This window comes from Solenopsis invicta, chromosome 6 (assembly GCF_016802725.1).
Source record: "Solenopsis invicta isolate M01_SB chromosome 6, UNIL_Sinv_3.0, whole genome shotgun sequence".
Taxonomy (NCBI): domain Eukaryota; kingdom Metazoa; phylum Arthropoda; class Insecta; order Hymenoptera; family Formicidae; genus Solenopsis; species Solenopsis invicta.
Window position 1 is genome coordinate 7,897,986 of NC_052669.1, and position 23,384 is coordinate 7,921,369.

The following is a 23,384-nucleotide window of genomic DNA, read 5'->3' on the forward strand; positions in this document are numbered from 1 at the left end:
AAGATTTATAATTATAAAATGTGTATATTGTTATTAATAACTTTATACAATATATAAGATTATTCTCTTAATTAAAATAATTTTTATTTATTAATATATTATAGTTTATTACTAAATATTATTTATTATTATCAATATTATTATAACATTTAACAGGTATTTACTGTTATTAACATTTTTTAATATAGCTATGCAAACATTTTTAACTTTTTTTTGCTTTAAATTTTCTCTTTTGTCAATATTATTTTTAATTTGTTATTACAAATACCACAAATACCATTAATTGAGTTTGAATTATCTCTGCTGTATAATTTATTAAATTAATTGTTATCACAGGACATTCCTTCCTCGAGGGACGCACCACCTACGTACTCCTCGATATTCGCCGATTCGCTGTCTAACGATTTCACTTTCCCGATAAATGATGGATCGTTCGTCGTGACGCGAATTCCACCACCCACCTACATCCAAGCGCAAGGAATCGGTCTTACGGAACCTTCGGTGGATCCATTCGTCTCTATATCCCGTAAAATAATTTCGAATATATCTTGACGATCAGAGTTCTAAGTAATTATTTTAAAATAACGTTTATTTGAAATACGATCAGATGTTTCGTTAAAATTTTTCCAAAGACAATCTTATCGATAATCATAAACTAATTTATACGAGACGATTAAACTTAAAGTAATTAAGTACTCAACGAGATGTGAAATAACTCTGATTTTCTCCAAGGAAAATTTATTCGACAATTAACGACTAACTTGTATGAATAATTAACTCAAGAACTCTGGTACAAATATGTATTTAATGTTCTAAAGCAACTAACGAGATGTAGAATTATAATTTAATTTCTTTTTTTAGCAAACGCGGCAAGTAATTGGCCGCGGGTACCCGCACCCGCGATTTGTTCTCAATGTTCAGCACTCATCATCACTGTCGTGGTAGTACGTCGATCCAAGATTACACATTTTATCGCATTCATGCTCTTTCTACTGGGGTATGTGTATGTTTAGCAACGAAAGTGACAAGTGAAATTTCACTTATGATAAACTATGCCTTCATAAGAATTTTCCATTACACAATCCTGTATTAGCTACAATTTAATTAGTCTTGTTATTACCAGGACTTTCTTTTGTCACTTATTTAATTTTGAGTTCGCAACGTGACTTAAAATATTTACAATTTAATAGATCTATTAACGAGATATTTATTTATGATACGTATTTGGACACATTAATAATTAACGATATATAGACATATTTTCAACATATTTTAAACTTTTAATTATAATTTCTATTAATAATTTTAATTAACTTGTATTATGGTCCGAGAGTGACCTTTGACCAAATTCAAATTAGGAATTATTCAAAGCAAAATTTCTAGCTGAGCAATTAGTTGCCTATATTCTAATTCGAAATTTCTAAAACGAAATTGAAAACTTAGATGCTGCTTAACAATATTAAAAATTCTTTACAACAATTTTTTTTACATAATCAAATTATTTGAAAAATTTTTCTTGTTTGTAACTATTAGAACCATCATTTTGAATTTTGTATTTTTTACTTAAAATTTGAATAATATATTTCTTGATAAGTATTATATTATTAAATGTCAATAAATCAAGTTTTATGAAAATTGAGTATGCAGTTTACAAAACAAAAGAGAGTATAGACCGATACAGTGTATCTTCAGAGGATTAAAATAATCGGTTTGACCAATGTCGCCGTGAAAGAGTCAAAAGACTTCCCGTTATAATTACTGTATTCTTTTGTCATAGGTGCTGGCCATGCTGCATGATTCCGTACTGCATAGATTCTTGCAACAATACGGACCACTATTGTCCTATCTGCCGCGCGTATCTCGGAACTTACACACCGTGGTAACGAACGTCACGTGAAGTGATTTTATTTAAAAAGCGGTAGCGACTTTCTTATTTCATAAAAATATATATCCCGTGCTTCTCTTCTTTTCTCTATTATTTTCCATCCTCCGATCAAAATGAGTGCACACGATGACGAAATAATATATTTATGCAAGCGAACTTTCCAAATTATGTCTCGCGTAGGGCAGCAATTATAATCGACTTAAACGACGAGAAAGTCAAGTACTTATCGCGATTCAGGAGACAAATACAATGACCGTTAGTCGTAGGGTCAATTAAATTTCTCGACTTTCGCTGAAATTCTTATGTGTAGGTAAACACTTAGCTCAGTTCGGACATTACAGTTTGCTGCATGGTTTATAGACCGTATAAACAAATGTTTCTGGGTATATTAAACTTGGCACCTTGGACCGGTACAAGTTAGTTGACGTCCCGTCAAGTGATATGCGCGGTCCGCCTTCGAGAATCGTTGTGACATTTTAATTTTCCGCGAAAAAATCTATATAATAAAAATTGAATAAAGAGGCAATTTAGCGATATCAAAATTTTTTAACGCTGTTTTTTCAACGTACAGAAACGAGTTGGGAATTCTAAAATGACCAGAGATCAGTCATTGATCGCACTTCTGATGTGTTGTATTGTGTTTCACATTTACGTCGACGCCTGGAACAACCGCGGTAGGCACAAAATCGCGGATAGAAGACGATTGTGGCAATTGAATGATAACGGATCTGGTCTTTCGGGAACGGCAGGGATGATGAAACGCAAGTGGGAATTGTCAAAATTTCCAAACAATCGCACTCAAATTACTAGAGAGAAAAGACGTAAGTGAGACTGTAATATAATTATCACGATTTAAGAAAAAGAAAATTATAGCGTTTTTTTTTTATGTTTAATATGATTTTATTTCTTGTCAAAATTTTGATGAATGTAATGTTGAAATCGTAGAAAATAATTATTTAACGTAATTTAAGTACTACACGACATGCAAAAAAAATTTTACTTTGCTCGATATTAAATAGATTGTTAGAACTTTCAACCCTCCAAAAGAATATGTTGTAAATATGATTACAATTTATAATAACAAAATGACTATAATTGATTTTAAAAAAAGATTATTTTTTGTTGAGCTGCGTATTCGGCTGCACATAAAGAAAGAAATATACCTACTACGCGATTATTACGCACATGTGTATTATAGTTTTCTCGCTGTTCACACTGGTCAAGTTCGACAACGGCATCTGCGGCGGGTTGAACGGGGAGAACGGCACGTGCGTTGCAGCGGCGGAATGCGCACAGCGCGGTGGCATCTCCAGCGGCGTTTGCGCGAATGGTTACGGGGTTTGTTGCATAGGTAAATGGAACGATCAGTTTGGATACTTGACGTTTTTAAATTTCTTAATTTACATTTTTACTCCATTCTTCAATAGTCACGGTGTCCTGCGGCGGAATGATTACTAACAATAACACGTACTTTGTCAACCCCAACTATCCGTCCACTTTCGATGGAATGGAATCGTGTCAAGTGACACTAATGAAATCGAATCCAGATGTATGCCAGTATCGGTACGTACACATATATTATTAAGAATATTTAAAAGTTTGATGACAAGTGTTAATTAACTCTTTAAAAGTGTGTTTAGGATTATTTATAATTTAAAAAATACACTAACAGGAGAAGAGGTCCCCAACTCAAAAATTCAAAAAATTATGAAGCTTTGGCAATACATAGATATTCTGATATATAATAAATATATAATAAATGCCAGAGTTTTATAATATTTTAATTACTCACAATCAGCCTTGTTCTTTCATTGTAGATTGGACTTTGTACAATTCAATATCAGAGGTCCAGAAACAGTGAATAACGTTTGCGTTTACGACCAATTTATCGTTTCTGGTGGCAATCCGGTGCCGACGATATGTGGTAACAATGACGGAAATCACAGTAAGTACTAAAGAAAGGAGACACAAAAGAACTTTATTTTTTTTATTTTTTTTTATTAATATTATTAAACTGTTCAATAAAAAATAACTTTGTTACAATTCTCTATGCTAATTTTTACAGTGTACATAGACACAGGAGTTGGACAAACTAATCCGGTTACTTTGACCTTTGTTACGAGCGGCAACTCTTACTCGCGATCGTGGAAGGTTCGAGTTTCACAAATACCATGCAGTACAATATATCGAGCTGAAGAGGGTTGTCTTCAATATTTTACCGGAGTTTCCGGACAGATAAAGTCCTTTAATTATGATCCCACGACCGGGCTACAATTGTCAAATCAAGATTACAGTATATGTATCAGGATGGAGAGGAACTTTTGCGGAATCCAGTACATGGCGTGTCCTGATGGTATTATATACATATGTATGCATGTAATATGTATAGATGAAAAAAAGAATTAGGCTCATATGAAAAGCATTTCAGAAAAACATATTTTGTTTGTCTTATTACATTTTTTGTCATACATGTACATACATGTATATGTATATTTATACATATTTTAATATTATTGATACACGAAATGTGAGAGAAATGAACAGAACTGATTTATGTTAAAAAACCATGTTTAATAATATTTTTAAAAATCGTGCTTTTTATAAAACTATAAAGCAGGATATTTTAATAAAATAAAAATAAGAAAAAACTAGTTGTGCTAGGCTCACAATCAGTGTATTATCTATTTTATTTTATTTGTATCTCTTTAATGTCGTTAGCATTAAAGTGATACAAATTAAATAAAATTGTTTTAAAAATCCTTTGAAATACCTAGGATGAATAAAATTTACTTAATTTTATTTCTTAAGAATTTTTTATGGGAATCATGAAAAATATTATGTATTTTATTTAATATTTTTGTCCATCTACCTTATATTTAATTTCTATATAGCTCAAGGGATGATGCCGACATTGAGCATCGCAACGGGTCAAATAATGCGTAGTAGTGCTTTCACGCTGACGGGAAATACGCAGGCTACGCAAATAGTATCGATGACAGGAACAGCCTGTATGACCGATTGGCTGTCAATACCATGCGCAACAAATCTAGGTCGGTTACCTTCGACGCCGCTCACGTGCATCGATCGATTGTGTGGTGGTACTTTCAACTCTGAAAGTCAAAACTTGAATGAGTCGTCCGTTATTAGTGAGTATTTCTCTGCAGTAGTCCAAGTAGCAAAGAGATTTCAGAAAAAAGAGATAGTTAAATTCTTTAAAGATTATTTAATATTTAACTAAATGCGAGCCTAATTTTAAAGAGTTTCGCCGAATTAAAAATAATAAAATCTTCAAACAACGATTTTATATCACTTCTTCATTTACACTTTTTAGGCACTGTAAAGCCGTTCAGATTAATCTTTCACACGGATAGTACTGAGGGACCCGGTGACGTTGGAAATAGAGGTTTCTGTCTTAATTATGTGCAACAACCGTGCACGACAAAATTAAAATAAACGGCATCCTGTCAAATATATATAGGTAAAAGATTCAAGCACAAATTTACAGAATTCCAATTTTTATTTCGGAATTTTTAACACACATATTTTTTTGTAACCATGATCGACGTATGAAGAGCTCGCATAAAAAGCAACTTATATAACTTACATATAAATGTGCTGTCGCGTATAAATCAAAAAGTATGCGTATCTTTCTTAACTTACGTGAACATTCTTTTTATTTATACTCGCATGTACATTTCTGTACATTAAAGAACAGAAACGCATCTTTCTACATTTTTAGTAGATATTGTGTACTTACATGGAATCGATGACGAAGTACATGATAAAGCATTATAAACTATACAAAATAGGACGGTAAAGATCCTCGTCGTAAAAATTATCGTGCTACTATAATTAATCGATCAATCATGTAGAATAATAGCGGTAGAATTTACAACATTTATAATATTCACAAACTTTGCATTATTTATCGCCTGCAGATTGGTAGACTGATTAAAGGGAGGAGGCGGATGTAATATAACTTAAATCAGCGCTATAGATGTGTATATGCATTTATACATTTAATAAAATTGGAGACAACTTTCTCCATCTTACTCTTAAAAAGCACAAAACTCCAGTAATGCTTGTAGAATGACAAAATACACATATACACCCGCGCGCACGTATATATGTGTATATATATGATATATTATGTATACATATAATTATTATGTATACGATATATACAGGTTTTGCACCCCATCAAGTTTAAAAGAATTTAATCAGAGACAATAACAATGAGAAATATCAGTCAAGATTAGAGTAATTGTGTTGAATATTGCAGATATAATTTTTAAACAATAAACGATTGAAATTTATCATTCACTAGCACTTTAATCTTTGTTTACGCTACGTGTATAATTATGCCATTGATATGTTGTCGAATATACGCGGAAACGGAAGCTCGTGAATGATTAACTCGTTTATTATTTAAAAATTATCATACGCATTCAACATTCGTTCAAACACTTTAAACAGTCAAGTAGTTACTCTTATCTAGATTTTTCTTATTCTTTATATTAAATTTTTTTAAATTTATCGGGAGAACACATCCTGTATATGTATGCAGAAAATATGCATCAGGATATCGTACTGTTTTACCTATATTTATTCATAAAAGTGATCAAATAGTGAAAAAAGTTCATGATATTTTTATATATAATAAAGAGAAAGGAGTAGTGATGGGCGTCTGAATATCAATTCTTTTCTTGCAAAAGCTTTCGAGCAATTCAGTTATTAAAATTATTTCGATTTATTTCTTATCATTCGAAACCACACATTCTAATAAAAAAACCTTGAATTTAAGTCTAGAAAATCTTTTTTTAAAAGTTTGAATATCTGAAACATTTTAAAACTTCTTAAAAATAACATTATCTGCCTACGTATAAAATAGAATGGATTATGCATGAGAAGTAATGTAAAGCTTTATGAAAGAAAACTAGAAAAGACACACTTTTCCAAAACTTTCAAGACTTTCCAGACTTTAAAACTATTCAAGATCCATAAGATTCTTTCAAAAAATGCTTGGTTTTAGACTATAATTGTAATTAGAGTTATAGTATTCTCAAAATTTTTGTCACATATTCAAAATGATTCGATATACCTATGTTGGTCCCATCACGAAGAAAAATAAAGTATATAAAAACAAGCTTCACAACCTGTTAGGAAAGATGCAAATAAAATATTCCTTTAAAATAATAGGTATCTAAACCTTGTTATAAAGTTTTCGAAATGCTTGGTCAATTTCGTGAGATACTGCATAATTATAATAGTTATTATATTTATCAGACGTCGGAGGAATAACATTAAATATGCAATTTAATCACTTAACCATACAGCGATATTACAATCCCATTATCGCATCACGAATTGCAACGTTTCTATTCTAACGCGAATCAGATACTGTTCTTCGCCTTTAAAATATATACACTGAGATAAAAGTTAATTTGACTGAATTTTTCAATTTGATTCAATTTCTTAAATTGAAGTATTTTTAATTTAAATTCATAAAATCGCTGAATTTAAGAAATTTAATCAAATTAACAATTCTTTTTTCTCGGTGTACATGGAAGTGAAATGACGATCAGCTCACTTGAAGAACGTTATGCTATAAGTGAGCTGATCTTACATATAATTATATGTAAAATCTTCTACAGTCTAACAACCATCACAGTTACAATAAATTTTTCTTACGAGTCTTTTAAAACGATGCAATATAGCTCTTTCACTCATTTCAGTATATTATGTAATTCGCATCTGTCTTGAAAAGCTGATGCTAAAATGTGAAAACTCTCCCTTACAATAGTTCCTACGACCATTGAAAGTATGTACAACATAGAATAAATAAAGAAGTCATGGGGCAAGTTCCGACCAAATTTACTAAGAGAAGGTATTATTAGATGCATACATATCCTTCGATGATTTGATTATTTAATTATTCTACGTGCTCTTAGTAAATAGTCTTATCCAATTCAATTTTGCATTTTATTAAATAAATAATACTGAATGTTCTCCGAGATCGTCTGTATGTATCCGATAATTTGTTCTTTTTTTTCTTTACAAGATAACCGTAAGAGTATCAAAGCGTTAGTGATTGAGTAAACAATGTATATAAATATCGCTAGCAAGAGTTGCCGATGTTGGACCAAGCAATCATTACAGGCCGCTGTATAAAGTATAAATATTTCTATGTAGTGATTGTAAAATTAATTATTCTTAACACTTGAGCGCATCCATGGCAATATTACCAGTATTAGCGATAAGTGTTTAAATAGCACCACATGATCAAAATAGAAAATTATCAAGGAATATATATTGTGAAATAAATCTTTTACTTGACAAAACGTAATTTAGTACCGTAAGCGAAATAGGCAAGATTTAAACAGTTTTAATAGTTCATTATTAAGTGATAGATCAAATGTTATCGCATATCACGAAATTGACAAGATAAAAAACCGCTCCTTGACATCTATCTCAAATAATTATTATACTAAATAAATTTTGTTTATACAAATCGATCGATTGCTTAATGTTGTAAAGTCAATCATATCTTGTACAAGTCTGGCATTAGTGGCAGTGCGAGATCTGTGATGAACGGATTAATTATGTGAAATTTTCAATCATTATATATTTTTCATCATTTGAAATTTAATTGCAAATATATACCTGACGCAAGTGAAATTATTGCCGTACCAAGAACGGACCGAATGTTTACAAATATTGACGTTATTCAATTATGTTCTATGTACATGCTATAAATTTTGCTATACTACTTCTCTCTCTTATAGCATGTAAACGTATAAAATAATCCTATAAGATTTTCCAAAAATATGTGTTTCAGTCTATGCCGTATAGAATTATCCGAGTTGATTCTGTGCGACAAAATCACACGTATGCAACGTTTTGCAAATAATCACTCTACAGCCTGTTAAATTTGAAATTGTTATAGATAATGGTCGAATATTGGCAACTCTTTATTATTAAGATGTAATATGTAAGCGTGTCAAATATACGAATAAATCACCAAACAAAACCCCCCTGTCAAATAGCATCAGGGGAATTGTTATTCTTCTCTTTGGTGGTTATACATTGCGAAACATAACGCGCACACTTTCTTTTTCTTCTATCTCTTTCTTTAATTATTCCTTTGGCAAAGCTTTCATAAAATATGTCAGCATATCGATTGGTAGCGGAAACACAATGGTAGAGTTCTTCTCCGCTGATATTGTATTCAGTGTCTAAAATTAAAAGAAAAGTATGAAAAAGTGAAACGTATAAAGATATAAGTGAACATCTAATCGTTGACCATATGTTCGGGATCAATAGTAACATACTAGCAATAATCCCAGCAAACCATGAATATATAAATGTTAAAATACTATATTTATATAGTATATATATGTTATATAGCAGCTAGATCTGTACTATATTATTCCAGCTATACTACATTAGATTAATAGTAATGTAATAATAAAGTAGATAGTAATATATTGGAAATCCCGCATACATGTACAAAATTAATTAACATTAATATTTGTATTACCTGCAAATAACGAAGCTGCAAGGCTGCCGGTGAATCGCCGATGACTTCCGACGCTTCTCGCAAAGCCCTGCTGGCCTTCTGTTCTCCTTCTGCAGCAATCACCTAGTAAAATGATTAAGAGATTGCAAATAATATTGCGATATAAATAAAATATTTTTTTCTACATTCAGACTCAACATGATTCAGGCACAACTCTTTCACGGTTCGATATCGTTTATATGACGACAGAAGCGAAACACGACATGCAATAAATTAATTATTACTACATACAACTACAGAATAAATACAGCTGTGGTGCAGTTTTATCTTTTAGCTTGCCATTAAAAATATAATAGTTAATATAATTGCATAATCCTCTTCGAAACTTGTAAAATATGCGGTAATAACTTGTTATCACGACGGTTTTTGACAGCTGAGAAAAATGTACCGTTATTTCAGAAACCATTATTTCATTTCTTTTTTTAACGTAGTAATTAATTTATTGCATGTCATTTCTCGCATCTGATGTCATAAACAATATCGCGTCGCAAGAGAGCCGAGCCTTCCACATTAATTAATTAAAGTCTTACTTTAGCGCGTGCTTCGCGTGCAGCTTCGGCTTCCGCCGCCATAGCTCGCTGCAACTGAACAGGTAGTCGTACATCTTTACTGTAAAATAAAATCATAAAAAAAACGGTTATTTATAGATGATTTGTATATTAAGCTAGCACGCAAAATAATGGATTTGTCACAATATATTACTCAATTAACCCCTTGCCGTACTTTGACGAGTCTGACTCGTGATACAAATTTTGTACCAAACATGTATGTCACGAGTCAGAATGGTGTTTCGCTAGTTACAATCGTGGTTTAGTTCTAGTCGAGCTAAATGGTACGGTAAGGGGTTAACATTAGATTTGACTTCAATATTTTGAAAACACATTTTAGGACAGGCGATTGGTATACTTACATTTCGACTCGCTCGACTTTTATTCCCCACGTATCAGTGGCTTCGTCTAGGGAAACCTAATGAAAACGCGATTAAAATGTCATTAATACATATTAATTTTTTCCCCTTTTGAAGGATACAGCGAGCATAACTGTGTCGAAATTTCTCATATACCTGCATGTTTCCAGAGATTGTCTCTCGCTCGCTCAATATTTCATGAAGCGGTCGTGTCCCCATGGTATTCCTCAAGGTCGTTTGAGCCAGTAGTCTCGTACTGTGATGCGCATTCTCCACATTCGCAATTGAAATGGTCGCGTTATTAACGCGGTAATAAACGACTGCATCAACGGATACCGTAACGCTGTCCTTTGTCAAGACCTAATATGAATAATAATACGATAAATATCTTTCATTCTACATATAATGTATTTCCTTACTTTTACGTTTTATATTTTCTATGTTTATATATTTATATTTTCTCAATTTTTTAATTTTAATTTTAATTTGAAAAAATTTCTTTTTTATATAGTTTCCGTGTTCTATATATTTTTTCTAATTTCTATATTGTATTTATATTTTTAATAGAGAAATAAGTCATATTATTGACATTTTACATTTGATATACTTTTTAGAGAGCAGCAAGGAATATAATATTCAAGTAATGATCACAATGAGGATGATTGCGTGGTATTACCTCTTGCGGCGGCACGTCATATGTCCGCGTTCGCAGATCAACGCGCGCGTAGTTGTCCACACACGGCAGGATGAAAAAGATTCCTATAAGCGTGAACACGATTAATCGCTTCGTTAATCGACAATAAACTGTGCATAAAGCGTTGCGCAACATAAAAAAAGAGGTGCGCAGTAAAAATGTGTCGTAAACACCAACCGAATTATCTAGCCTTATATATTTCCAAGTAATTATGTTAATCTTACCGGGACCCTTAGCACCGCCTGATAAAAGACGTCCCAGTCGAAATATGACGGCTCTTTCATATTCTTGTACAACCTGTAATTAAAAAAAAAAAATACATCTCTTGCGTAACTTATAACTTTATTGGTATTTTATGAACTGAATGCAATTTAATTTTATGTAGTAAATATCATATTGTATTTAATTGACACTTTGTATACATCTTGAAACATTTGTGTTCTGCACAATTTCTTTTCTTTGAGATATTTTGTCAGCTACGATAATTATAACATTTAGATACAATTTTTTTTCAATACACTGTATCATATAAATTTTTTTTAATACACTACCAACAAATGCTATATATTTTCATATAAGATGTTAAAGTATATGTAAGAGTAACTTAATAATTTTTATATACATATATGTATATTTTACTAGGTGATTGCTGCAGAAGGTGTAGGTTGGGGAAAAATGATAAAAATTAACAACGCATACGAACATCTGTGTGTGTACTAAGGGTCTGGGAAAAAAGTGTATGTATGTACATTGAGTAATAATTTGATAAATTCAATTGTTTTAATGAAACATAATTTTACCAATGTAATTAGATAAATTAAATTATTGCAATCATTTGATAAGAATTAAGGTCATCAGAGTAATCGAATGGTAGTGCGGTTTGAATTAATGCTCATTTTCACTGTGGAATTATTAAGGAAGATTACTGATACGAGTTATTAATGGAAGAGCCAGTTAATGAAAGCTGATAGCTGCGCACTGATACACATCTCGCTCAATGAATTGCGATATAATAAAATCGCAAAATGAAAACAAGCATGTGGGTGTATGGAAAAACTGCATTGTGCATAAATTCCATGTAACTATAGTTACATTAGAATAACATTGTTCATTAAAACGCTTCCCCACAACTGTTGCAGAATGGCGAGAACTTTACGAATAAAAATAATATTTTTTTATTGAAAAAGGCTTTTCCCGAAAAAGTATCTTACCTTGAAACAAACAAAGAGAGAGAACGGCATCGTCAGTATCACAACGATCCATGATAATATCACCAAGATAGTCCCGCATGCTGTCGCATCTCCTTGCGAACTATCATCCGCTGCAACACAACAACGTTACTCGTTAACATTCAAAATAAGTAACACGTACGTGAAATAAAAATGTCTAATTAAAAATTTAACTTTAGATTTTTCTTCAAATTAAAAAAAAATATATATTTATATAGATGTATTATATTATAGTTCCGAAAAGGCCCACTTTACTGCTGTAATAAGAATTTAGTACAAACGTTCCAATTAATAAATTTTAAAACTAAAAGAATCTATAATTTTTAAAACTATAAAATGTACGCATATATGTGATCTAATATCTATCCAAACGTACGGCATGTCTAATACTAATTAAATTTAACTCAAAGTTAAGTGTAAAAAATTAGAATATTTTGAAACGGCATGTGTTCTGTCATCCAGAAGTGATTTCCGTTTGATTCGAAATCATATTACTCGAGACATCGATTTTTATAGCACATTCTAAGGTCAGGGTCATCCTATATCCGTGATTTCTAACTTCTCATATTGCATCTTAAATGCATTTAAATACATTTGAACCTGTTTTGAACATAAATATTTAGGAATATTTGTGATACTTTCTTATCATACTTTCAAATTTTACGAAAATCAAAAGATGGATCTTTTCGAAATTACAGTCAATCCTACATTTTAACAGATTTATATAGGGAATTTAAGGAAATTATAGATAAATTTAATTTAAAGAGCTTTTTAATCAACCCATCGTAGCCTAATTTCCCATTATAGCGTTCATCAATAGTTGGGCGAAAGTTAATGGGTACGTATCCTAAAAAGTTACTGTCGAATAGCGACATCATCAAACACAATTACATCGTTGTCGGCTGTCGTAATTGTCCGTGACAAGCGCCATTATTACCTAGTTTTTGAAGTATACAGTCGTCTGATAATGTCTAATGAATATTTCCGACTCTGGCCTAATTTCCATTCTTGTTAAACAATATACTTGCAGTTTGCTCTTCGTCTTTTACTATCTCAAGTTTACGATTAATGATTTCAAGTATAAGAACCTAATAATTACATCATTAACAACATAAAGTAATTAAAATATTTCTTTCGATAAATTTTTTAGTTAAGTTTCAAATTACATCTTGCTAGAATTAAATTTTTCAAATAAAAATTTTATTTAATCTAATATAATTTATTCATTACATGTAATATACATTGTGTTAATAATAATAAATTAACAATAAGTTAATTTCAATTTCAGAATTTGTATATCCTATATTTGTACATTACATTGTTTGTGAATAATTTTTCCGTAAGAAAGTGTATATGCATAATGAAATATAAATATATTTAATGTTTTTGTTAATAATCGATCAATGATTGATCTTAGCGCTCGATTTTATCATTATTTTTAACGTTTAAAATACTTTCAAAAATCAATCTTATATCACGACAAAAAAAAATCTCTTTTCCTTTTTGCAATGTGTTCTCTGGAAATCTATGTAAATGCAATTCTCAGAAAATTATTGCATTATCTGTGACTCATTTGCATATAGAACTCTGATACCTTTCTTTTGAGTAATATTAATGTCTGGCGTTATACAGAATGCGGAATTACTTTGTGCAAGAAAGTCCGGCTTACATGTGTTTCATCTTTGTGTTGTCGTTGTCCCTGTTGTCATAGGAATAAAAAGTACATCATATTTATTCAACCAGATAATCAATTAACCTCATGGAAAATATTTATTTATCCAACACCGTTTGTCTAGAATAAAATAAAATTGTTTACGATATTATCACGGGATATAATTATTAGTCACCGATGTTAAAAATATAAATATGTTTGTACATACATTTAAAAAAACTGTAAAAAATGAACTATTACAAATGTCAAAATATCGCAGTTTTTCATACTTAACTCATTTTCTTTGTTTTAATAAATAAATTTAAAAGAATACGTATGCACCCGCGCGTGCGCGTGTACGCGTAATTCTCGATACGCACTCGCAATTGAACAATATAGTGTAATAACATATATGCGTGGTGATTATTTTCATTCGCAAAAATTTGGTATAATCATCTTTTCGAAGTTAAACACTCCCGTGTAATTTGTTAATATCAGCAAGATAATTTTGCAATTATCTTCTCTTTTTCTCATTGTGATTTATACAGTAATAATGTACTGAGAGAAAAGTGTTTGGGATTTGTGTAATTATAAACTCCATTTTTATCGTTACTCCTGCTATAATGTTAATAATAATAACATTGACAAAAAAATATTTACAATTACCACAATTTAAATATAGTTAAAAAATGATTATAAATTATAGTCATTTTCAGGGCAAATTTATATTTAAGTTTTGACATTTGCAACCATTTTTCTTTGTTGGCACGCATAGTATATGTTGTTATTATTAACATTATAGCGGTAACAATTATAAAAATATGGAACTTGTAACTATAATTAATTATTCTAATTCTAACATTCAATTTTGTAGTCACAAATATTAAATACTTTTCGAATGTAAACTGTAAAAATATTTTTACAAAACTCATATGTACACACAGGTAGACATCACTGACATGTGCGTACATACATAAGTAGATATGTACAATTACCATTGATTCTACCAATGCCTTCGGGAGCTCTACAAACCGATCAATATGCATACGTCATGAAACACACGTGCACACAACCTACATTTGAAAACTAATTCAAATCATGATATTACGTTTTAGGGAAACACCCAACAAAATTCGACAAAGGCTTCGACCGAGTTTTATTTAGCACGTGATTATTCGTCCGAAAAATTCGCATCAGTAAATAAAATCGATATAATGACGACAAATTTCAGGTTTGGCCAGTTATAGCTCGTAAAAGTGATCTTAATCTTTTGAAAAGTGCAATATAATTTTTAAAAAATTATAATATAGCTGAAAATAATAATTTTATTTTTGTCGAATTTTGTCACAATACAAGGTTTATTCTTTGTAAACTCTATTTTTTATCTCTTCTCTATTTTTCTCTCCTAACATCTAATTATATACCTATTATATGACACTTTAAGTACGAGGAAGTATAATGTAGTATAGTTAAAATAAAACCTAACAGGTGTTCTTAAAGGACAAGCCTACAAGTAAACAGGTGTAGAGTAAAATGAACATTGAGTCAATTATCTTTGAAGTTGAATTTATAAAATATTCACAGAATAACATAAACTCAATCTGGTTCATAAAGTGCATCAGAGAAAATTAATTGCGACAATTTACAGATAAAATATAGCAATAGTAACAATAGATTTCATTTTATTTTGGAGAAACATAAACGTATATTTTTTTAAACTTACGCTTAGTTTTTCGACAATTTCTTTTTGATTTGTTGCGCTCTTATTATATAAAGAGTTGTAACGATATTATATACAAGAATTAGAAAATATGAAGTGCAATAAAAATGGTTAATAATTTAGACCGAAAGTTGTTGCTGTTCAGTGTTCAATAAACGAAGTCAACTTCCTCTTATATGATAGTTGTGGGTTAAATTGAACAGAATTTGACAGAATTTTGTCAACCGCTCACCGTTTGTCATCTCGGAGCAATCGGCAGTGTCTCGGTTCCAATTCTCACACTATTATCACTCTACTGGACAAGCTCGTTGAAGCGGCAAGTACCGGGAAGATGGTAGATATTTCGCGTTGAAGAAACAAAGTGGGATATAGAATCGAACGGACTAGATTAGGAGCGCGTTACTCACTTCTCACACGGTTTACTGTGACTAGATGTTGCTTGAACAGGGTAATTTCTCTCTTTCTCTCTCTCTCTTTCTCTTTTTCTCTATCTCTCACCCTTGTTTCCCTCTTCCTCCCTCGCTCCTTCCCTTTCGGCCCAGTAACTACCCTTTTCGTTTGTCCCTGTCTTCGTCGAGGCAGCATGCGCGAGATGTGCGCTTGCGGCCACCCTACCCTCGACGCGGCTGTCGCCCTTCCTTCACCCTCCGCGCCGCTCTATCGTCCCTTACTCTCTATCTCCGCGTTTGTCCACCCTCCCATGCAAAGCTCTTGCTTCCTTCCTTCCCTTGGTTAATCATCATTCCCTCTCTCTCTCTCTCTCTCTTTCCAACTTCCAGTTTTCCCTCCGCTCGACCACCCACGTGCCCACGTTGTTCTTCGCGAGGGTGAAACAACGCTCGAATAATAACCGATACACACGCTTGCCAGAAAATATAAACGAACTGGTTTATCTTGGATTTTTCTTTCGACACAAGCAGATACGCGCTGAGACTTCAATGAGACTTGAGTCACATGTAGGCTTCTTTCCCAAAACGTGGGGAAATATTTTCTTACGCATAGGTCGTGCTAAAAAAAATTGAAGAAAGATAATCTTCCGGAGGTGACGATAATTTAGAAATTTTGGAATTTTTTTACAACTCTTTAAATATTAGATATAAGTAGTGTTATTTATAGATACTGCAGCAAAGCTCAAATGTTGCTGCGATCGTTTCGTCACTAACTTCTATCCAATATAATAGAAAATCTCATAATCTCTCTAAAATCCGTATCGGAATATTAGAGAATAAGGATTGCAACTTGATTAAAACTACACCAATGAGGTAATTTTAACTTTAATTCGTTTGTTCCGATTAACTGAATTCCAATCTCCAATTCGCAACCTTTTTAATCTTCAATGCGTAGGCTTAATGTTTTTAATAAGAACGTTTAAAGATAATGATTGTTTCGTATTCTTTTCATTGCAAGATCATAGGTAGTTAAAAATGATTAAAAATTATTCTCGGAGTCGTGTCGTAATTTTTTTAAGATACTTTCAAGTTTTTCAAAAATTTACAATTCATAGAAAACGCGCCACCTTGTCGTACACTGAAAAAAAAAGTCGACAAAATTTTCGACTCGATTCTTCGGATCAAATATTTATGTATTTCATTTACAATCAAACACATAAATACTCGAATTAAAAATACGCAGTCAAGTCAACAATTTTCTTTTTCTCAGTGTGCTGTATAAAACTGTCGCGCGTGTTAGGTCATCGTCGGCATGGGCATTTGCGTAGGTACTTATCATCATCACGATCAAATTGCGAAATAACAAAGCGAAGGCTTATCGGAAGTCTATCGAGGGAAACTACTCGATAGCGACGGCGCTATACACATCGCTCCGCAGAAAACAAGGTACTTGTGCGACTTTGTCTGCCGCCAACCTCTGGGTAATTTCTGCCTCCGCACTGGATATTTCATTTGACTTATTTTCCCGAATAAAAGCTGCGTCAACCGGCACGCTTATAGCGAGTCTATAGAAAGCACTATGCAAGGTGAATGCTAATGCGTTCCAAGTTCACATATACTTGTACGGAAAGGGTATATCGGATTTCCAGTGAAACACTTTCTTCGATTTAGATCCCGATTTTACTCAATAAAAAATACCGAAGGAAAATCATCATTTCTGAAAACGTAATACAAAAATGCTCTCAAAATCATTTTAAGCGTGCTTCGATCATGTAAGTGACAATAAAAATCAAATTTCGCATTTACAAGTCAAAATAAAGTCAATTAATTTAATATTATTAATATTATAGCTCAATTTAGTACACGTAATCAAAGTCAAGTCACGTTAAATTAGATCAAATTATTTTGATAAAGTTAAACTAGAAACTTTTTTTTATTTTTTTTTATTTATATAGCATTATTAACAAATAATGAGACACATTTTTATTTATATATATTTACATATATGTGTATATATATTAGTAGTATTTTTAATTTAAAAAAATTGAAAGTTATTGCAATCTAGAATTTTTTCCGTCATTTTTCCCTTCAAGATTTAATTAATTAATTAATTAAATACATCTGCTGGATCCAATATTATCGTATTCATGCCAATCATCTGCCAAGTTAGCAATTATTAATATTAAGCATTTCAAATCATTTTGACATGATAAGTAATGCTTGAACAGATGCCATTCAAAATTGATTGAGAAATATGACTCTGTAATTGGTCTTCAGTATTAAAGCTTAATCAATAGCTCTTACTTTTCTGCCGGTAAATATATCATAAATCACAGGCGTACTAAATTAGCTTTAAAAAACGATCGAGCGAAAAACATATTAAGATTGAAATTTCGGGATATCCCGTCACGGAACGTTTGCATGTCTGACAACGCGAAAAGAACAGATGGATTGGACGAGATCAGTTGTCTATATGCGCGGATATTTTTTCACTTGAAACGCGAGTTGCCCCCGTAACCGATTGCTCTACTTACTATGTTTGACCGAAGTCGCGCTATTATTACATGAGCATTGACTGCCTAGAAAAATCGTATAAAATCGTACGTTTTATTATGACCTGCAAATTAGGAATTAGGCGAATTTTTTAAATAAAATGAAGAAAAAAAATAGAAAGAGCTACAAAGTTGGCGTGCGTTATTTCTCATAGACATCCCGAGAAACAACCGTACCAACGTTCTGTTTCCAACAGCCTGAATTTCACGGCAGTCTTTAGCTGCAGCTACTATTTTCGTCGGCAGTCTATAATTACATCTTGATGGGCACATAAACGCGCGCTTTCATTCTTCAATTCAATGGCGAAAAGAAATTTAGCTATCCATAACTATCCTACACTGAGAAAAAAGTAATTAAGTTGACTAAATTTTTCTATATTTAACTTGAATAGTTGAACTGAAGAAATTTAATTGATTGAATCATCAATTTTTTTTTTCAATTAATTTTAATCAATTGAAAAATTTAATCAAGTTAACAACTTTTTTTTTCAGTGTAGGTTAGAAGATTATAACTGATATAATCAGTTACATCTTATTAAAAACAGTTTATTATGTCATATATATATTTTTATATATTCTTTAAATTTTATAATATATCTAAGCTTCGAATTTCATTAATTTCTTTTTTTTTTTTTAATGAAATCAACTATAAGATTATCGGCGGACTATTACGCAAATGCCCGATTTACTTTATTGAAGTTCGGCATATAAAGATGACCTTCTTTACACTCGTAAAATAATTTATTTCTTGACTTCCGCCACGTATACGCTCAGAATAATCATTAGCATATTGCTGCTTGCACTTGTGAAACAAAAATGACACTCGCAATAATGTTCATCAGCCGTATTTGCAAAAATAATTTTAAAACAAGACAAAATAAGACCTATAGAAAAATAAGAAGAAGTAAATAAGAATATAGTAATTTGAAAAAGTAAAACAAATTGGATGAAAGCACAAAATTTCTTTATACGCGTATCGCTTGCGAAAAATCAACTGAAATTAAGAAAAGTGTATAAAATAAAATAAAAAAAACATATACATTCTTTCTTTCTTTCTTGTTTGTCGGTCGAATTGATACGACGCGTAAGCTCCGTCGTGTAAATTCTATAGGTAAATTTTAGCTTCTCTCTCATTTTATCTGTACGTTGTAAAAAAACTCACATCCAATAATCCGCTTTCGGATGTCATCAGGCCGAGTATTAATCTGCATCGTTGATCCATTGCTGTTGCTCATGGTCGCCATAGGTATATCAGTGGGATTAACGCGCGATTCGAATCTCGCCACCTGGAAAAACAGAGTTCTATGAAAAATACGTTCCATTTACTTTTTCATTATCAATATGTTTCATATCGTCATCGATATATACATTTTATTGTTAATACATATTATTCCAATACACATTCAAGTGCTTCTTGAGTACTCTAATTTTACATATTGCGCAGAAAAAAAATTAATAGGAAAAATTATTGCAAATATTGTTAAGGAAATTTCTTTTTCTCTTCCTCTCTTTAAAGATATCCTTTGAAAGAAGAATTACAGAAATCTTGTAGAGATAACATTGCAAGATTGCAGTATTATGTTATACGTTGCTACAACGCAGATTGCAAAAATATTAGAATATCTGCCTTTAATTGAAAGAATTACAATGCAACATCCTGAAAACATTATAATTTGTCTTATATAAGTAATAATGATATTGTTATAATTAATATTATATAACAGCAAGCAACGTTCACCGGAGTCGCGACTCAGATGGGTGGCAGCTCGGGAATTTCCGAAAAGAAATACCTCAACATTTTTTTTTTTACGAAAAATGTTTTTTAAAATATTAAAAAAATATTGTTTTGTTCATTGAGATCACGTGGTGCAATAATATAATAGTTATGCGGATATTTCGAAGAAAATATTTATATAGAGTTTAATAGCAAGACGTCTAATAGTCGTTTAATTTTGACGACACAAAGACGTCTAATCTACCAAATTTTAAACGTCTATATTAACTGGTTTATTAAACGTTGATTAGACGTCTTTTCAACCTATCATTTCTCACTGGGGAAAGATTCGTCATAATCCGAAGAATACAATAAATGCATACATATACATTTGCACATATACACGTGCATAATTTTAATTAAGCCTTGCCGTACCATTTAGCTCGACTAGAACCAAACCACGATTGTAACTAGCGAAAAATCATTCCATGAGTTTGACTCGTGATATTATCGTGTTTGGTACGAAATTTATATCACGAATCAGACTCATTAATGTACGCAAGGGGTTAATTAAAATTATGCAACATTATTGTCTTATAAACAACATGTCTATTATTTTTAAAAATCTCAGACCCTCACAGGTAACTTTTCTCTAGAAAGAGAAAGAAAATTGCTAAAATTCCTGGAAATTTTAATCAAAACTTGAGAAATCTTTCTTGAAATTATTTCTTGAAAAATCTGATTTTTATTTCACAAATATCAAGTGCTTACAATTTTAATTTTGAATTTTTAAGCGTTATATTCGTTTAACGCTCTTATATCGTTGGAAATAAAACGACAAAAGCTTTTTCACAAATTTGATATTTGAAGCAAATAGCTTTTCATTTTTTCTCGTATGATTTTTTTCTCTATATGAATAGAAAAAAAAGAAGTAAGAAGACCAGAGAATACACAATCAAATTTACTTAAAATTTGCCTCTAAAAATGCTGCAATTTCAAAATTTAATCGAGGAATTAGAAAACTTTAAGGAAAGGAAATTTTTGTCAAAATTTAAACAGTAGGCATTCCGATAAATCAAACATCAAGTCAACAACTTTTTTCTCAGTGTATGAAGAATTCTAGGAAATATTTTTTCATTGAGAACTGCAGTACTAAACTGCAAACTTTCAGAATATTTCAACATTAAATTGATGCGTCCCATTCCGACAATAACGCAGCAGCACTAGGCAACATACTTGCAATCTCACAATGAAATACCTCCCGTGGCCGTTCTATTCTGCAATTGTACACCCAGAAAAAAAATAATGGTAGTAGCCGCAACTATACAAATTGTCACTTTTAATAAGGCTTTAGAGATGCAACAACTGTAAAATAATTAATTCTCAATTGTAATGTAAACATGTAAAACTTAATTGCCACTACGTCTTTTTCTCCGAGTGTAAAATTATCACATCGCGATATTTTCACTAAAAGTTTCCCACGACATTGGGCGAATGTCGCATGTTTTACAATGCCGCGTATCAACCTGTATTCGAGTCCGATCAGACGATGCGCGCACCAGCGCGTTTGACACAAACTAAATAACACACGGGAGGAGAGTGATTGATGCACATCAGCGATAGCACGATCACACCTATTTTCCTTCCGTCGCCAGACGCCGCGGTACCATGTGACGCGGTGATTAAATCACGCATCGATTCACACACGCACGCGAGCATCCGGGGATCGCACTCGGTGCGGCGGCGACAGCGGCGGCGGCGGCCCCGTTTCTCGCTTCCGTCACCTCGGAGCCTCGGACCTCGGAGCTCACCGGGGCCGGGAATCGCCGGATCGCGCACAGATGCGAATTTGCGATGCGAGAGGTCGTTCACTCTCACATCCCCCGTCCCTTATCTCGGCCTTTGGCCCACCACCTCTCGCCGGCAGCAGCCGGAGAAAGAATTCAATTTTTTTCATCCGTCGGTTTAATAGGTATCCCGTGCACAGAGTACGGATCCTCTCTCTTCTAAAGACGGATGCTGCGAAGGACGCGTTTGTGCGGATTAAGGAATTATGGGATTAATTAGAGAGCGAGTAAAGAAGAGATTTTTTTTTTCGTCACCTTGCCGACTCACTGTGCCGATGACGCGCAACGTGTTGACGGGAGTAGAATAGGCAGAACGGGAGTGAAGTCGTCGTTACGACGTCGCGACGCTTTATAGAACGCGGTCCGCGGGCGCCGCCCCGACCAGTGGGTAGTGCACGCGACTTTGGTGCGCCTCGCGGGTACAATCCACCATTACATTATCATCCACACCCATTCTTCGCGCTAGTCGCGTTTCGTAGCGTGCGCTTTTCTCGCTCGTCCATGAGCTATTTGCGCCGCAAACTTCACCCGCTACTAATTGGATCGATTACAATGGAAATATCTCGTTCGATATATTCCGCGCGTTCCTCTCCCTGATTTCAAAATTATACAATTTTTAAACGCGTTATTATAAAATTTCTTCTTTTTTTTATTATACTTTTGTAATTCAATCGTTTTCTCATTCTTTACAAGATTGTTGTGAGAAAAATATTGTACGGTATTTTTAAAAATATTTTCTTGCAAAATCTCGATTGTTGATATTGAGTTTCTTCACTGCCGTACATTGTTACGAAAGTCACCCGATGCAGATTGAAACAAAAATATTTCTCGCGCTCCCCCCCCCTTCGCAGTTAATTTTAAATTTATACAATATTTAAATACGCGTTATTTCGAACTGTTTTATGATTAATTTTATAATTGAAATAATTTTTTTTTATAAGCAATATCTGAAAAATGTTGCGCAATTTGCATTTCTTCGTATTTTGCTATGAAATTGGCCTGATGATACAAATCGGAATAAAATATTCGTTCGATTGTGCATGTTAATAACATCTGGCATTTTTCTTCAATTTTAAAATTATTCTAGTAAATGGAATTTACGATACAAATCGGCAAACGCACACATTTATGCAACATGATAAGATATGATAGCTGTAACGGATATAGAACATAGATTAGAACTCTAAAAATAATTTTGTCATCATTAATGGATCATC

General features: G+C 32.3%; 2 protein-coding genes across 6 annotated transcripts; one reads left to right on the forward strand and one right to left on the reverse strand.

The window, feature by feature from the left end:
• The first annotated feature begins 212 nt into the window (after positions 1-212).
• On the forward strand, positions 213-7,318 carry LOC105196560. The gene is made up of 10 exons (XM_011162568.3): positions 213-526; positions 862-997; positions 1,778-1,879; positions 2,457-2,706; positions 3,084-3,236; positions 3,313-3,448; positions 3,703-3,830; positions 3,951-4,238; positions 4,777-5,031; positions 5,217-7,318. Exons 2-10 carry the CDS (start codon positions 914-916, stop codon positions 5,336-5,338), a joined length of 1,518 nt encoding a protein of 505 aa, XP_011160870.1. The 5' UTR covers positions 213-526; positions 862-913; the 3' UTR covers positions 5,339-7,318.
• On the reverse strand, positions 5,384-22,674 carry LOC105196561 (band 7 protein AGAP004871). Of its 5 annotated transcripts, none has more exons than XM_039450174.1 (10): positions 22,423-22,674; positions 19,769-19,892; positions 12,277-12,386; positions 11,290-11,362; positions 11,048-11,130; positions 10,528-10,731; positions 10,375-10,430; positions 9,995-10,073; positions 9,426-9,527; positions 5,384-9,120 (listed from the first exon to the last, which is right to left on the reverse strand). In XM_039450174.1, the coding sequence occupies exons 2-10, from the start codon at positions 19,848-19,850 to the stop codon at positions 9,022-9,024; spliced, it is 888 nt and encodes a 295-aa protein (XP_039306108.1). In that variant the 5' UTR covers positions 19,851-19,892; positions 22,423-22,674; the 3' UTR covers positions 5,384-9,021. The 5 variants fall into 5 exon arrangements, with proteins under 5 accessions (XP_039306108.1, XP_025994256.1, XP_039306109.1 ...); XM_026138471.2 differs by lacking the exon at positions 22,423-22,674 and adding an exon at positions 21,847-22,270; XM_039450175.1 differs by lacking the exon at positions 22,423-22,674 and adding an exon at positions 21,557-21,824.
• Positions 22,675-23,384: the final 710 nt, after the last annotated feature.

Excerpts from the sequence above, each read along its gene's own strand:
- LOC105196560 (XM_011162568.3), top strand. The coding sequence starts at position 914 with ATGTTCAGCACTCATCATCACTGTCGTGGTAGTACGTCGATCCAAGAT. Across the intron at positions 1,880-2,456 it reads CTCGGAACTTACACACCGTG|AAACGAGTTGGGAATTCTAA; the intron begins GTAACGAACGTC and ends TTCAACGTACAG. Across the intron at positions 3,831-3,950 it reads TAACAATGACGGAAATCACA|TGTACATAGACACAGGAGTT; the intron begins GTAAGTACTAAA and ends TAATTTTTACAG.
- LOC105196561 (XM_039450173.1), bottom strand. The coding sequence starts at position 16,250 with ATGCTGCCTCGACGAAGACAGGGACAAACGAAAAGGGTAGTTACTGGG. Across the intron at positions 11,131-11,289 it reads AGGCGGTGCTAAGGGTCCCG|GAATCTTTTTCATCCTGCCG; the intron begins GTAAGATTAACA and ends TCACGCTTATAG. Across the intron at positions 10,074-10,374 it reads AAAGTCGAGCGAGTCGAAAT|TAAAGATGTACGACTACCTG; the intron begins GTAAGTATACCA and ends TTTATTTTACAG.